This window comes from Equus przewalskii, chromosome 28 (assembly GCF_037783145.1).
Source record: "Equus przewalskii isolate Varuska chromosome 28, EquPr2, whole genome shotgun sequence".
Classification (NCBI taxonomy): domain Eukaryota; kingdom Metazoa; phylum Chordata; class Mammalia; order Perissodactyla; family Equidae; genus Equus; species Equus przewalskii.
This window is the reverse complement of record NC_091858.1, coordinates 37,349,451-37,365,842: the sequence shown is the minus strand read 5'-3', so window position 1 is coordinate 37,365,842 and position 16,392 is coordinate 37,349,451. Positions and strand designations below refer to the sequence as shown.

At 52.2% G+C, this 16,392-nt stretch overlaps 1 protein-coding gene across 50 annotated transcripts in view; it reads left to right on the top strand.

Moving 5' to 3' along the window:
* ARHGEF10 (Rho guanine nucleotide exchange factor 10) overlaps positions 1 to 16,392 on the top strand; it is a 168,924-nt gene that overhangs the window by 119,809 nt on the left and 32,723 nt on the right. For all 50 annotated transcript variants that reach the window (XR_011534255.1, XR_011534254.1, XR_011534253.1 and 47 more), the window contains 5 exons: positions 12,064 to 12,179; positions 12,564 to 12,691; positions 12,867 to 12,967; positions 14,439 to 14,560; positions 15,450 to 15,536. Coding sequence is in view for 46 of the 50 variants with exons in the window: in XM_070598400.1 (XP_070454501.1) it covers positions 12,064 to 12,179; positions 12,564 to 12,691; positions 12,867 to 12,967; positions 14,439 to 14,560; positions 15,450 to 15,536 (554 nt within the window). In the remaining 4 variants the exon portion in view is untranslated. The remainder of the gene's footprint in view (positions 1 to 12,063; positions 12,180 to 12,563; positions 12,692 to 12,866; positions 12,968 to 14,438; positions 14,561 to 15,449; positions 15,537 to 16,392) is intronic.

Sequence of the window (16,392 nt, the reverse complement as noted above, 5' to 3'; positions counted from 1 at the left end):
TACTGATAGACATGCTTTTGTAAGAATCACTCGTATTACTTTCTAGGCGGTTACTTAATCCTTCAAAGCGACCGTGAACGTCGAAGCCTGGCTGTTCTTTGTCGTGAGTAAGACACACGTTTACAAGGACGGGCTTGGCCTCAGTTCTGAGTGGGTCTGGAGGTTGGACCAGCGGCCAAGTCAAAGTTGTGGAGATTTGCTATCCCGGAGCCACAACGAAGACTCAAATGAAAACCGCAGTGCACATAGGGCTGAGGATGCGTCTCGGTGGCCCTCTGCCCTCGTCCTGGGGCAGCTCTCAGGGAGGGCTGGCGGCTCCAGGAAGCATTTGGAAACAGAGCCCTCGTTTGCCATCGGGGACGCTGCAGAGAGAACGGAAGGCCAGCCAGACAGTCTGCTCCGGACCCGCGTCACTCCCCGCCCCCAGAGCATTTGCAGAGTGTCTGCCATACGCGGCAGTCTCCTGCAATTGCCCAGATCTCGCTCTGCAGTCAGGCTGTGAAGGGAGGGCCGTGGCGGTGGTTCAGGGAGGCTGGGAGCAAGGAGAAGGTTTGCTGCCCTTATTTCAAAAATGCTGGAAGGGCCCTAAGCATCCTTAGATTCTGGGGAGGAGGCTCCAGGAGGGGGACGCTGGCAACAGAGGGAGTGGCAGACCCTCCCATCAGGTGCAGAGACTGGGGCGGGGCGGGGGGCCGGGCAGAGAGTGGAAGGAGTCCCCATGGAACTTAAGACAAAAAGCAGTTAACACAACTGAAAAACAAAATAAAGCATGAATGAGCAAAAAACAAAAGGCAGATTGGGAGGAAGGAGGCGTTGTTTGTGGTTTTCACATGGAGATGAACCTGACGGAGGGCGGCTTCAGCAGGTGACAGAAAACCCGGCTCTGACCCCTCTCACAAGACAGAGGGAGAAACGGTAGTTGTATTTCTGAAAATAGAAAACCACTCTCCATCACGCTGTCGAGGGGGACTGCCCTCGGCCTGGGGAGAAGAGCCAGATGCTCGCCCCGAGGAGGCCAGGCTGGCTCGGGGCCCAGCCGCATGGCCTCCCGGGGTCGGTTTGATGCCGTGGCCACGTGCTGAGGGCTCCATGGGTGATGGCTTCGTCCAGATGCTCCCCTCCCCATCTCTGCAGAGCTTTCCGGCCGGGCCACAGGCAGCCCCCGTCAGGACGGCGCTGTGTCTCCATCACGTCCTTTCCAGGGCGCAGCCCCCTGTCGGCGCCTCGCCATCCTCGCTCCCTGAGTGTGCGGGCGTCTTTGAGCTGTGGAAGGGCAGAGGGCAGGAGGACAGGAGCCTGCTGTGGTCGGACTTCAGTGATGGGAGACACAGCACCTTCCAGGCCGTGCTTTAGAACGAAAGGGACTCGGAACGGAAGCAAGCCCGCGTCTCACGGATTGCCACGGCAGGAGAAGCCCTCGCCGCCCATCTAAGGTCGCACCCTTAGAACCACGCACAGGGGCCGTGCCTCCTGTGGAAGATCCGAGCGCCCGGGTCTTTCCCAGGAGTCACAGGGGCTCCAAGGAGTCGTCGAAGTTCTTGGATGAATATTGAGGCAGACACGACTCGGCCAGTCAATGCCCCTCCAGGGGGTGGGGCTTCTGTGAAAGGTCTGGAGCAGCCTCTGTGAGTTCCCTCCAGAGCACACTGAGCCGGCAGAGCGGGTCCGGCTTTTCCATGTGGTCCCCCACGTAAGGGGCGAGCTTTGGAAGGGAACCCCTCGAGAGACGGCCCTCTGATGGCGGCCTGAAGCTGGTGTCCTTGAGGACAACGGTCATCTCTCTCGCAACTGCCCCAGCAGGAGGCCGTGTCCGGGAGGACTCCAGAGGTGGGTCCGTGCGTCACAGAGGGTGGTGACGGGATGGGTGCGGGGTTGTCTGTAGCTGATGCTTGTTAGTGCCCCTCAGTGAAGGCCGGCCCTGCAGGTCCGACACAGGCATCCCAGAGCCAGCCCCACACCTGCGCGGTGAATGAACCCACAGAAGCACGGGAGTGTCGTCTCTGTTTTGGAATAATGGTTGTCCTGGATGGGGGGGAGGGGGCAAGGAGGTGGTGGGCGAGGTTGTCGCACCTTCGCATGTGGTTTCTTTCGGTAAAAAAGGCGTCTGAAGCAAATACGGCAAAACGCTAACATCTCTGGATTCTGGGCGGAGGGTGAAAACATGACCATGTATTATTTTCTCTCTTTTCCTGCATTTTAAAAATATTCACGCTTTAACAAAGTGAGAGCCCTCATAAGGAAGCCAAGAGGCAAGGCAGTGGAGTGGGGGCTGGGGGGATCCTCTAAGGCTCTGTCCACCCTAGGACGGCCACTCAGAGACCCTCCTCAGGCCTCTCTGTGGGGCGGGAACAGTGGCAGCAGTGACAGAGTGGAACAGAAAGCAGGAGCTCATCGGGACAGCCCTGCATGTGGTTTCACAGAGGCGGTGTTGCCACAAAACGTGGGACCTCTCTACGTGCAGGATTGCCCCCTTCTCCGTGGCCATGTTTGTTTCCGGCTCTCGTTTCCTTGGGGACAAATGCTGGTGTGAATTTTCTGGGTGTCAGTAGCATGTGCCTCAGACTCCACTGTCTTCTTTAGGAATGCAACAGGAGGCCAGGAGGGGTTGTTCGCACAAAGGAAATACCTGTCATCTTTGTGTGACACACACGTTGCGCTGTACCACATGGGGATCCTGAAACGTTCCTACAGCCCACATGGCTGGTCCTTGAACGTACACTCCATCCCTCCTTGGAGGAGCGGCTGTCAGTCACAGTCAATTTGACTTTCCCCGGAAACCTTCCACGCGGGCCCTGGTCTGGTTCCAGGGCCTGACGTCCAGCCTTTAGTGCAGAGGTCATCGTTTATCCACTGCAGATGATATACCAGATAAAGGATGTGTTGGCACATTTGTGTATTAATCATTTCTCTATGTTTTGATAGGGAAGACCCTCCAGAAAACCTGTGTGCTCTAATATGAAGGCGAATTAAGTGTGTGTCTGCAAGTAGGGGCTGCTGCACATGGGAGCGTGGAAGCGTGCTCGCGTGCAAGTGTCCGTCTGGGTGTCCGTGGGCAGTGTGTCCATGCTGGTACACAGTATGCATGTGCCATCCATGTAGACACATGCGAGTTACATGTCGAGCAAGTTAATATCACATCTGGGGTTTTAGACGCCTCCTAAACTATGGGGATAGTTTTCTTTTGATTGGTGCTCTCGAATTTGAGGCCTGGTGTGTATCTTCATGAGTATGTTCTTGTCATGTTATTAAATCCTTGGCTTTTATTAAAACTCTAAAAGCCAAACCATTGAAATCACAGTGGGAGGCTCTTAGTGTCCTTTGTAACTTTAAGGCCACGGTTGCAGCCTCTAGACACCATCTCTCACCCCTCAAAGTCCCCTAGGCTGGAGTTAGGAGGGCTGGGCGGCCCTGGGAGGAGGAGGAGGAGGAGGAGGGCTGGGCGGCCCTGGGAGGAGGAGGAGGAGGAGGAGGGCTGGGCCGCCCTGGGAGGAGGAGGAGGAGGAGGAGGGCTGGGCCGCCCTGGGAGGAGGAGGAGGAGGAGGAGGGCTGGGCCGCCCTGGGAGGAGGAGGAGGAGGAGGAGGGCTGGGCCGCCCTGGGAGGAGGAGGAGGAGGAGGAGGAGGGCTGGGCGGCCCTGGGAGGAGGAGGAGGAGGGCTGGGCCGCCCTGGGAGGAGGAGGAGGAGGAGGAGGGCTGGGCGGCCCTGGGAGGAGGAGGAGGAGGAGGAGGGCTGGGCCGCCCCGGGAGGAGGAGGAGGAGGAGGAGGGCTGGGCGGCCCTGGGAGGAGGAGGAGGAGGAGGAGGAGGGCTGGGCCGCCCTGGGGAGGAGGAGGAGGAGGAGGAGGGCTGGGCGGCCCTGGGAGGAGGGGCAGCCAGAGTTTGGGAGCCAGAGAGTGTTCCTCTGCCTGAGCTGTAGCCAGGATCACCCCTGGTTTAGAACCAGGGTTCTCCCACACTTTCCATGTCAAAGCGCAGTTTGCTAGTGGAGGAACTGAATTTACACCTCCTTTCAGACTCGGGTTTCTATACGGCACTATTAAAGAAATGGCTCTCTCTCTCCTGGGAATTAGTTCTTGCTGTCTGTTGAAAGAGTGCAAAAGGTAAAGCAGATAAGGATTACCTGTGTGCAGGTCTTGTCCTGAGCCGGTGCCGGTGCTGCAGGTGGATCCACCCCCTGTGATGCTGGTGGGTGTTTTCATTGACCGTGTGATGGCCAGGTTCGCATGTTGTTGACAGTTTTGAACACATGCCAGTAAACTGACTACATGACGTTCTCTCGTGGTTGTACCGTAGTTTATTGCATATTTAAAATGCTACAGGGGCCAGCCCTGTGGCTGAGTGGTTAAGTTCGTGCGCTCTGCTTCTGTGGCCTGGGTTTCACCAGTTCAGATCCTGGGTGTGGACCCACACAACACTCATCAAGCCATGCTGAGGCAGCATCCCACACAGAAGAACCAGAGGGACCTAGTTCATATGGGCATCTTTGCCATAAACCAGTGTGTTGATTTCCTTAGAAGTGGGGTTCCCGGGTCAAAGCTAGAGTGTTTTGAGACTCTTCATGTGTTTTGCAAATTGCTTTTCACAAACTTTCTCCCAGTTTGCATTCCCATCAGCTATACATGACTGTGATCCCCAAACGAAACTTGGTTGATTTTTTTTAAAGTTTTTCAAATTTGCTTTAATTAAGAAAATCTTTGATGGCTGTTCGAATTTGCTTCCTTTTGATTCCTAGTGAGAATGAACACTTTAATGTGTTTAATTAGCCCCCTGTATTTCTTCTGGGAGTTGCTCATTTCTTTTATTGGGCTTTTCTAATATTATCAGTTTTAATGTACTTTGTGTATAAGCTTCACAGAAAATTATTTCCTGTTTTTATGTGGTTGAGAATTTTATTTATGCCTATAATTTTAGGGAAGCTGAAGCTTTACGTTTTGTGTGGTCGAAGCTGTCATTTCCATGGTGATTCTTCTGTTCACATGTGTACTTTACCCTGAGCCATCGGAGGCTGGACACCACTCACCTGATTTATGTATTTGCTTTGAACTCTTTAGTCCTTAGGAATTTATTTTGCTCTCTGAGGTGCGGTATCGGGATGTCCCCCCCAGCGCCGGTCGTAGCCGCTGTCCAGTGTCATTCTCGACCACCTTGTTGCCTCTACTCCTCGTGCTGGCTCCTCTCTCTCGTCTGACTCCTGGCTGAGCTGGGGTCCGATTCACTCATTCCGACTGGCCCTTCTTTCTCTGGCACAATGTCATTTAGGTTATTTTACCAAACGGCTCACAGTCGGCCCTTCTCACCTCTTTTTTTATTTTTTTTTGAGGAAGATTAGCCCTAAGCTAACATCTGCCACCAATCCTCCTCTTTTTGCTGAGGAAGACTGGCCCTGAGCTAACATCTGTGCCCATTTCCTCTACTTTATACGTGGGACGCCTGCCACAGCATGGCGTGCCAAGTGGTGCCATGTCCACACCGGGGAGCTGGGCCCGCAAACCCTGGGCCGCCAAAGCAGAACGTGTGCACTTAACCGCTGCACCGCTGGGCCGGCCCCCTGCTAGCCTCTTATTTAAGACCTTTCCTAGCAGTTCTCACCTGTTCAAAGAGACTGTTTGCCAGGAAATAAAAAAGCCTAGGATGCAGACAGGGGTTTGCTTTCTATTTTTTCTTGTCCTTCCGTAATTTTTTCTGTATCCCGAGCTCCTTAGTCAGGGCACGGGAGCCCTCGGCAGTGGTTAGGTTCCAGCCTTCTGGCTGAGTGTTAAACATTAAGGACGGGAAGACTCCGGGCTGCAGGTCGGCGCAGCGTCTCGGCCCCTCGTTTCCTGGGTGCAGGGTCCCCGCTGCTCCCTGTGTAGCAGACGGAGGAGAATCACACTCTGCTCTCATTTCAGAAGCAAACTGGCCTCAGCGGCCGGTGGGAGGCCAGCGCCTCCTGCCCGCCTTGGCCTTCACCCTGGAAACCGGCTGAAAACCGTCAGCTCAACTCACAGTTTGTGTCTGAGCGCTTCGCTGCTAATAGATAACAGGCAGCAGTTCCCGAGTTGGTATCAAACGCAGCCTCGGACTCAAAGCCTTTCACAGCCCAAACCTTTGGAACAGAATAAAGCCGATTTCGTTATACCGCACGGCTCTGTGCTCTGTAATTTGTTAAGAGCACTGATGATGTATAGACTTCGTAAATTCAAACTTTACCTCCAGCCACAAGGGAAATGTGGCTTTTGGTCAATTCTGTTGAGAAAGGAAGAGGACAGTTCCCTGTTAAATTTAGTCCCCTGTGTAGCAGCAGCCTTGCACTGGAGAGAGCACGGGCACACGTGGTTCTCTGCTGGAAAGCTGCCTGCACGAGGGGGGCATGGGCACAGGGCACGATGGAGGAGCCGGGAGGGAGAAGGAGCCGGAGGGTGAGGGACGCACAGAGACCCCGCCCGGCTCTGAGGAGGAAGAGGTGAGAAAGACTCGTCAGCTGTACCATGTGTCCGCTCATCACATTGTGCACTAAATATTTACGATTTTAACCATCAATACTACTGCAATAAAAAAATTAGTCCTTGATTTTTAAGATATCAGACTTTTCTAAATTAAAAAAAAGAAGTTCTTGGGCCAGCCCGGTGGCGCAGCGTTTAAGTTCACATGTTCTGCTTTGGCGGCCCAGGGTTCACTGGTTCGGATCCCAGGTGCAGACATGGCACCACTTATCAAGCCGTGCTGTGGCAGGCGTCCCACATAGAAAATAGAGGAAGATGGGCATGGATGTCAGCTCAGGGCCAGTCTTCCTCAGCAAAAAGAGGTGGATTGGCAGCAGATGTTAGCTCAGGGCTAATCTTCCTAAAAAAAAAAAAAAGAGTTCTGGCAGGAATGCTTCTCCTGAGAACTAGAGACTGCGTGTTGGGGTCCAAGCTGCCTTTCTGGTCCCAGTTGGGCTCTTCACATCCCACCCGGCTCTGGGTCCCCTTAGCCATGCCTGTGGTGTGCTCACCAGTCCCTGTCCCTCAGTTCCCTCCATCCCATCCGCAGGGCTCCCGTGCGCCCATCTCCTCCTCCTCCTCCTCCTCGTCCTCGTCCTCTGCCCTCTTCCCTCCTCCACTCGGAGTCTCTCCCACGCCCCAGGTTGCTCCATGTGATAAAGCGGAGTCGGAGGCAGCCCGCTCAGGAGCCCCGAGTTCAGCACCGAGAGTCTCTGGGTAGACTTGCTATTTGTTGGGCCACGGGTGCCACAGAGGTTCCACTGGGCTTAGCAACGCTGTGTCCTCAGACCAGCGGCGGGGTTTCCAGGGAGACGGGCGGGCTGAGAGGATGGACGCCCTCCTGCAGCCATGGGCCATCCTCCACCTGTGCAGCCACGGAGCGCGCCCCCCGGACCTCAGAATGGCAGACACGGGGTTGGGTGTGGAAATCCTCTCCGAAGAGCTGAATTGCAGATTTGTTGTTTATAGAAATTGGGCCGGAAACAGAAACTCTTTCCTGAGCTGAAAGTAACATGTGGGGGAACTCGCTGCCCTGTGTCCCATTGGTTTGGTGGGGACGCCCTGTTTCTGGCATGCAGCGTTCTTGTTGGTTGCGTCGTCCCGCGTTGCTGCTCTGTGTTTCCCTGTGTCCCCAACCTGCTGCCTCCGATGCATCCTTGATGCTCAAGGAGAGACGTGAGCTGCGTCGTGTTTCCATGTGTTGGGTAAGGTCTCAACATGGCCGGGGCTCTAATTCACCAGGGAGAATGTTTCTTCCCCCTCCCGTGACGGGGCGACGTCTTGGCTGCGTTTGTGTCATCCCCACGAGATGTCAGACTGACGGACGGCATCGGGAACGCGGCTTCCAGGCGCACCACATCCACGGCCACCCCTGCTTGCTTCCTGCTGAAGCAGCGGAAGAGGCTAGAACGTGGGGCGGCCAGCGGGGTGTCTTCATCCACGTTCCTGGAGACAAGAACTCCAGGCTCGTGTGAAAGCTGCACAGGGCCCTTGTCCCGATTGCCCTGTGCTTGTCCTTCTCTCTGTCTCCTGGGTCTGCCTGCTCCCGACTGGCCTGTGTGTCCTTGTCCCCAACTCTGCAGACCGCCACGCGCTCTCTGCAGCCCGTCCTGTGATCCCTCTGCCCGGCCGCCCGGAGCACTGTGCCCGGGTTCGTTCCAGCCTCGTCCCCTCTCCTGCCGCATCGTCCCCCGCAGTCTCCCCCTGGTTAGACTCATCGGGCCTGGGGGACGCCTGCAGCGGGACCACAGGGCCCTGCAGTGCCGGCCGTCCGGGCAGGGACGCGGCTTTAAAAATGCTCTTCATTTAAAAGCCTCTTAATTTTAGAAACAGAAGTCAGAGTTCCATCACTTCTCAATCTCTGAACTGTTCCTCCCTGGCGGTCCCAGGAGACTTCCAAGTTATTCCACTGGTCACGTAAGTGTTAATGGTGAAGTGTGTATAAATTCACCATTTATCCAATTTGTTCATGGAAATACTCCAAAAGCTTGAAAACTTTGTATGTGCTAACCGTTTGCCTAGTTTTCCTCAAAACTTAGATCCTTTGATGAAGACTTAAACAGCTCAGATCCAGTAACTGATAACTTTTGTAAGTGAATTCTGGTGATGTCTGTGGCCAGGAGAGTGGCCTCCAGTGGGATTCTCATGTGGGGCTGCTTCTGACTGCCGAGAGACGGCCGTCCCCTGAGGTTTCATGTCACATGTATTTTGAGATTTAGGGAACCCCAAAAGTCCCACCGATTTAAAATGTCACCCACCTCGCCTTTCCTGTGAGGCAGTGAGAAGCGCATCATTTCTTAATTGACAAAGGAAAAGAAAATCCCTTAATTCTGGAGGAATGGAACATGGCAGGGTGTGCTTTGATGGAAAAAATGGAAAGGTATGAACTGCTGGCCAGGCCAGCGGTGGTCCAAATACAGGAAGATGGTAAACGGGTGCCCGGGACTCTGGAAGGAGGACAAGTGGTGAAGTGAGCAGGCCCTTAGGTTTATGTTACAAGAAATTATACTTATCTCTGTAATGTACTAACAGAGGGGTTGGTTACGTACACGCGTCATTTCATCTGATGCTCAAGGCAGGGCTCTGAGGCGGACAGGAGAGTGTTGCCTACATTGTCCCTGCTCCACCGATGCAGAAGCCGACGAGGAAAAGGGTTAAATGTCTTCCCGGGAGTTCTCCTGGTGGAGCTCCTCAGTCCCGGATGCTGAGACCCGACCAGGAAAACACAGCATTTCCGCTGACTCACTGCGAACGCCCCTCTCCAGCTTGGCCGTCTCTCTCGGAGGCTCTTGTTTGAAGAGGAAAGTGTTTTCTGTGTTAACGCGTGGCTGACTCGCCAGGACTTCTGGTAGAGGGAGAAACACTTGCTTTCCAAATTCCAGCACAAATGTCAGGTTCTTGGCGTTCTCCAGCGAGGGCCTCCCCCTCCCTTGTTCACGTCATCTTTCAAAGGTGGGCCATGAGTAACTTGGAGCAGTGTCCCTCAGCCGCTCGTGGCGCAGCCTGCTCCTTACACGTGTGCGTGAGCCCGCCGTGGTTTCTTACCATCTCCGAAGGAATGAAATCATGATTCAATTAGACTTTGTCCTCCCAAACTAAGGGATTTCTTCTAACAAAGGGCAAACCAGTCGAATACCTATACAAACATAAATGTACTATTTATGTGTTGAAAAAAAATAGACATGATACTGCATAAACTCTTATATACGACATTCTTGAAGAGACAAAACTAAAACAATGGAGAACAGTCGAGTGTTTGGCAGGGGCGAGGGTGGGGCATGTGGCTCTTGAGGGAAGGTGACCAGGTTCTTGGGGAGGGGCGGGGTTCTGTGGGTCGGTCGCCCGTGGTGACACACATCTACCCACCTGCCAAGATTCGTAGAGCCAAACACCAAAAGTGAAAGGGTCAGTTTTACTGCGTGATCATTTTAAAAATAAAATAAAAAATAGATGTAGGCAAATTAGTAAATTTAATGTAGGACTTGTAATTTCATCATGAGGCTGTGTTTGTTGAGTTTGTCATCACAAGTTTATAAATGACAGCAACTATGTGTGTTATTAGCTAAAAATATTTTAAATTATAGACATACTGTTAAGGAAAAATCAAGTTGATGTAAATAACCGTTGGAATGGCTTGCTCCTCTTTTGGTGAGACTCCTTGAAAATACTTGAGATGCAGTGAATCAATATAATTTGTCTAGACAGGTAATAAAAATCAGGCCTGCTGTATGCGTGAATATCAGAGTCGTCTCTCTAACGTGAAGGGCCTGCAGAATTATAAATGGTTATCTTGCTCTGCTGTCAGGCAACAACTTTCTTTAGACCCCTACATATCTGAAATGTTTGTATTGGAAATGTGTGTGTCTTTCACTTTTAATGTATATATGCTGTCAATATATACACTGTATGCCCTGAAGGAGGGAACAAGCCACATACTTTGCTGGGCTCGGTGCAAAATGAAAACACTGGGCCCCTTGCTCACAATCGCTAAGAACGGCAGGACATTGACAGCAAGCCTTCACTACAAGGCTCTATTTGTCCTGAGCACGCGGCCCCGGGCACCTGCAAAACTGTCTCAGTGGTTGTATGTATATATCAACTTTACTTTAAATTTTTCCTTAATTATATGTTTATAATTTAGAATATTTTTAGCTAATAAAACATATATCTGCTCACATGTGCAAACTTTTTCTTTTCTTTTTTTTTGAGGAAGATTAACCCTGAGCTAACATCTGCTGCCAATCCTCCTCTTTTTGCTGAGGAAGACTGGCCCTGAGCTCACATCCATGCCCATCTTCCTCTATTTTATATGTGGGACGCCTACCACAGCATGGCTTGAGCAGCAGCGCCTAGGTCCATGCCTGGGATCCGAACCGGTGAACCCCAGGTTGCCAAAGTGGAGCGTTGAACTTAACCACTGCGCCACCGAGCCGGCCCTATGTACAAACTTTTGATGATGGACCCAACACTGCCTTGTGCTGGAACGATCAGTGCTGCGTTAACTTTATTAATGCACAGGTTGTACACCCATGAGGCCGGTCCTGTGCAAACACAGATTTCAAGAAACTGATACTTATTCAACCCAGATGGGTCTCCTCTCCTCCCTGGATTTGAATTCCCTCTCCATCCCTTGCTGGCGAGGTGACCTCAGGCAGTGTATTTATAGGGAAATGGAAAAGAGACCAGGCATTGTTGCGTGTTGGTTTAAATCATGGGCTTTGTCGTAAGTGTATGACCTTAGGCAGTGTCCTCATCAGTAAGATGGGAGGTGGGGAGTCTCTTCTGTGCCCATGGTCCTGTTGTGGGCGTAAATGACAAGACATTGCCAATGACCTACTGCGGCCCACAGCCGACCCTGAGTGTCCTCACCTGGGCACTTAGAGCGACTCTGCTCACCCAGCTCATGGCAGACCTCATTTCTACCCTATTTCATTAAACTATAGAGAAAGATCACTGGGGACCTCATTTTGATGTCAGATGACCCCAGTTGTTGGAAATTTGGTTCAGATTAAATGTCATTTCTAGGTATTTCTTACTAATAGTAATTACCCCAACAATGATTTAAAAATATTAGAAGGGACAAAATATCAGTCAAACTCAAATTGTGAGACATCCTATAAAACAACTCCCCAGTGTCCTTCAGAAATGTCAAGGTCGTGAAAGCCCAGGCTCACCTGAGGAGCTGACCTTGACTGGAGCAGACTTAGGAGCTGTGACAGCTCATGGCGCTGTGGGCCCGGATCGGCTCCAGGCCCAGACACATGACCTGGGTGGGGAAGCTGCTGAAATGTGAACGGGTCTGCAGATGAGTCCCTCGTGTTGTGTCCTTGTGACTCCTGTTTTCACAACGGTTCTGTGGTTCTGTAAGACTTCAACATCCCGAAGGGGTGAGGGACGTACAGGAGGGGACTAACGGCTATTTCTGCAACTTTTCTGTAAGTCTAAAGTTATTTCACAAAACGCTAGGAACGGAAAAGCTACTGAACACTTGAAAATACGCACTTTTAAACAATTCCAAATTAACTAAAATTTTAGTGTTTTCTTCCCTCGAGCTTTGGAGCGAATGGTGCTTCAGGTTTGTCTTCTTTCTGTTGCCTATTTGCAGATAGAGTTTACATGGGGCCGGGACAGCTGTATCAGGATTTGCAAAACCTGCTGCACGACTTGAACGTAGTCGGTCAGATCGCCCAGCTGGTCGGAAACCTTAAAGGCAACTATCAGGTAGCCGTCGGAGCCGCTTGATTCAAAATCCTCTTTCAGCTTCCAGTTGTCGTAAGTACATGATCGTGTCTCCAGGTTCTGCCAAAAGTGACAGTGGACGCTTGCTATGAGTCGGTCTGATGGCGAGTTTGCTCCCGTGGTGGAGGGTGCAGCTCGATGGCCTGACTTCCCTGCGTTTTGCAGCAGACTCGAGTATCGGTCCTTAGACCTGCCTCTGCCACGCCCCCGTGTGGCCTCACTCCCCAGGGTTTCTTTCCCCTCATCAGAGACGAGTATCGCTGGTCTCCCTGAGTTTCTCATATTACAACACTGCTTCTCTCTCCTCCTTAGCGTGGTCCTGCCTCATTAACGCTTCTAAAATGTGCTTCTCTGTTTCCCTCGCAGAACTTAAACCAGTCAGTCGCCCACGATTGGACGTCAGGTTTACAAAGACTGATTCTGAAGAAGGAAGAGGAAATCAGGGCCGCCGACTGCTGTCGAATTCAGTTGCAGCTCCCGGGGAAGCAGGACAAGTCAGTAGGAACTTGACGAGGGAGCGTGGTCGGGCAGTGCTCAGAAATGGCTCTGTGTCATGATGAGCATGTCCTCCTGGCTCCGAGATTGTATGGGACGGGCACAACGTGTGCTTTGATGTCACGCGGTGGAGCACGTTCTCTAAAGTGGCTGCTTCTCTCTTCTTCCCGGCAGGTCTGGGCGGCCCACTTTCTTTACAGCTGTGTTCAATACCTTCACGCCCGCCATCAAAGAGTCTTGGGTCAACAACCTACAGATGGCCAAGCTGGCCCTTGGTAAGGTTTGGTCGATTTAAGCTAAGTGAGGCGTGCTCAAACAAGAGACAGCCTACATTTCCTAATCCTTAGCATTTTCTACGTTATGATGAAATATAGACCTCGGGGAGGATAAAGTCACGGTCGAGATGTAAACCGTGTTCATCCACTTGCCAGAAAGAATATTTTTAAACAGGAAAAGTCAACCCCAGCACAAGTGATTTTTAAGACCTTTATATTATCATTTAGGGCTTGTAGGAAAAAAAGCCCTTGCTTTTTTGATTGTAAAAAAAACATTAAGATCAGTTGAGATTGTCAACACAGGTGACAGGCCTGTGGGTCGGGTCCCAACCCTGCGTCCAGCCTGCGTCTGTCAGCGTGTGGCTCCACGTGTCAGGGAAGTCAGGTGCTCAGCGAGTTCCCTCATCCCTTGCCCGTGAAACAAAATACGGCACTGGGCTGAATTGTCACTGAAGACCCTCCTAACGCGAAAAACAAGTCCTGCCGTGCTGTGCGGGATGGGAGTGGCTTGGTGGTGGTTTCCTTGTTCCTTTGTCCCTTCAGCCTTCCTTTGGTCTGCATGTCTGATGGGTACATAGATAGTGATATGATGTATTGATGTGTGTGTATCTGTAATTTATACACACGCACGTCTGTCACTCAGAACACACTGGGAGGTCCTGTGTGTGTGTGTGTCAAATCCTCTTTCAGACGCAGACCATCTGAAAATGTTAGCTCACATACACTACGGAAGAGAATCAGGGAATGGAGCCGTGCCCAGCACCCCAGCGCGCTGGGATCAGGAAGGACTTTTATCCTGTAGGGGAAATCTTCCAGAACCGCCTGTGCCCAGTGGGAGGGGAGTGGTGACTCAGCCCCTTCTTTGTCCCTGAATAATGTAGTGGTGTATCAAGCCAGGTTCAAAGTGACTCAGCACATGAAGATATAGCCCCCCCTCCAAAGAGAATAAGTTGACCCTGAAAATAAGCCCCCTTTGTCTTTAGATAAATTACACGTTTAGAACTGAGATTGACCACTTGCTTTGGTAGTGAACTATTTCCTCGTTTCGTTGTCCTTTTTATTCCCTGGTATTATACCACGTCAAGAAATTTCTCGGTATATCCCTGGCATTTGAATCTAAAATCCCAGTTGCTTTGGGAAAAACAGAATGAACAAAGATAAAGAAAAATAGACCCAGGTGGTTTACGCAGTGAGGTTTCTCAGCCAGTTATGTCCGTGGTTTGGGAAGAGCAGACGGGAGGTCGGGGGCATCGCTGAGATGGGGCCAGAGCGCTATCTGAGATAAAGCAGTGGACGTACAGCCTTTCCATAAGAAAAGCTGGTACCGTTTCAACAAACGACTCAGTTCTCCAGTCTTCTTGGAAACTGAGCGTCAGCACCCTGTCCCCACACGGCCCCGCTGGAGGGCAGGCTTCGTCACGAGCACAGCCAGTGAGGCCCTTGTTCATTTTCTCTTCGAATGTGACCGCAGAGGAGGAGAACCACATGGGCTGGTTCTGCGTGGAGGATGACGGGAATCAGATAAAGAAGGAGAGACACCCTCTGCTCGTCGGGCACATGCCGGTGACGGTCGCCAAGCAGCAGGAGTTCAAGGTGACGGGCGGGGCGGGCCCGGAGCTCGGGGAGTTGCCGGTGAGGGCCGGGGTCCCAGCGCTGTCTCCCCAGGTCACACGCTCACTACTCCCGCAGGGGCAGTTTGTTTAGAAATCCTTCAAGATCGCTGTAGTTTGAAGACAAAAACCTGCTTTTCTGCTCAGCTGTTGTCCTGGAGCCCGTGCTGGGGCTTCCTTGTTGCAGCACGCACCTTCTAGGCATTATGGTTAAACGAGGGCACACGTGTCCCCATCTGTCCACTGTCTGTCCTTTGCTTGGCGGTGCTCAGGTCATAATTAGAGGCCTTGTGTCCATCCACTCCTTGCTACAGCGAGCCCCGTCTCCAGGGTGGCATTTTGTTAACGCTCCTGTGCTCTTGATGGAAGCATGGCAGACGGTGCCTTCAGAGACCTGTGGGTGGTTCTTTAGGAAACGATACATCGTTTCTCACTTCTGGTCTCGGGCCGACGTGCACACCCGGAGCCTGGGTTCCTGTAGACCCCACAGCTGATGGGGGACCACTGCCTGTGGCAGCTCAGAGCCCACCCCCGGGGGAGGTGGGTGGGCAGGAAAGGACCGGAGGGGCAGGTCTCCATCCAGGGAGGAGGGAGCCGCCGTGTGACGTGCTCCCCGACGCTTGTTTCCAGCGGGTGGTGGGTCTGAAGAACAAGACACTGAAGACGGAAGCGTCTGCTTTAGCTGTTCGCTTCCAAAAAGCTCCGTAGTGAGATTCCTACTTTAGTCCTTCTCTGTCTCAATCTTTGATGAGGAATAACCTGGACCGTCTGTGGTTAGATGTCAGAACCCTGTCGTCCGTTTCGGACTCTGTGTCATCCAGATGCCTCTGGGTCCCATTTTAAACATGGACGTTGGGTGTTTTCCCTGCCAGATCGAATGTGCCGCCTACAATCCTGAGCCGTACCTGAGTGCCGAGGGTCAGCCGGATGCGGCTTCCGCGGCCCACGGTTTCCTGTGGGTAAGACGTCTCTGTGTGTCTGTAACGTTCACGCGTCAACATCTGCAGGTGACGTGACGAGAAGTTACACGTTTGATGGTTTGCCGGACCGTTGTTAGCTCCCGGCGTGTCCTGGATTACGTTTATAAACATCAGAGTCACGGAAGATGAAAGGGGGCTGGACGCTTTTGGAAAAGATGTCAAATTCCTAGGAATTAAAATATTTCTCTGTTGTGTTTTTCGTCTCAAACTTCACAAGATTAAATTCAGTCCAAAGACAACTGACAACTAATATGAGAGTAATTTAAATATTTCTTCAGTGTTGGAGGTTAAATTTTGGAGGTTAAAATGACTTTTTTCCTCTTCCAAGACATGGCTGGCTTTTTATGCTGGAAACTCGGCAGTTAAAATTAATTTGTTCCGAATGAAATGCTGCGTCTGAGCTGTGCTGGCATTGCAGGGCACGTGTCAGATTCGTGCAAACCAGAGGGATTCCCCACGCAGCACGCTTTGAGGTCCCCTGGTCTCCCCTCCCCAGGAACCCCCCAGCCGCCTCCGTGATGTTCCCAGACCCTCACCCAGGAACCTACACCCCCCCCGCCCCCTCCCAGCAGAGCCCCCGCTGGCTCGTCTCCTAGTTGAGTCTTGAAAGAAAGAGCTGAACAGCAGATCACTGTTGGCCCTCAGCTATGAGTGAAGGGCTGGGCTTCCTTCCTCATGATTTTAAAAGAGTTCTTTCCATCCCAGCGGACCTGTGATTGGCGCCTCCTTCCCTCTCGGGGTCACACCCCCACCCCCAGTGCCAGCCCCCCACTTCGACATGCATTCTTACTGCTTTATTTTTCCTTGTAAGTTCTTGTTTTCTTAGGTAAGGTCT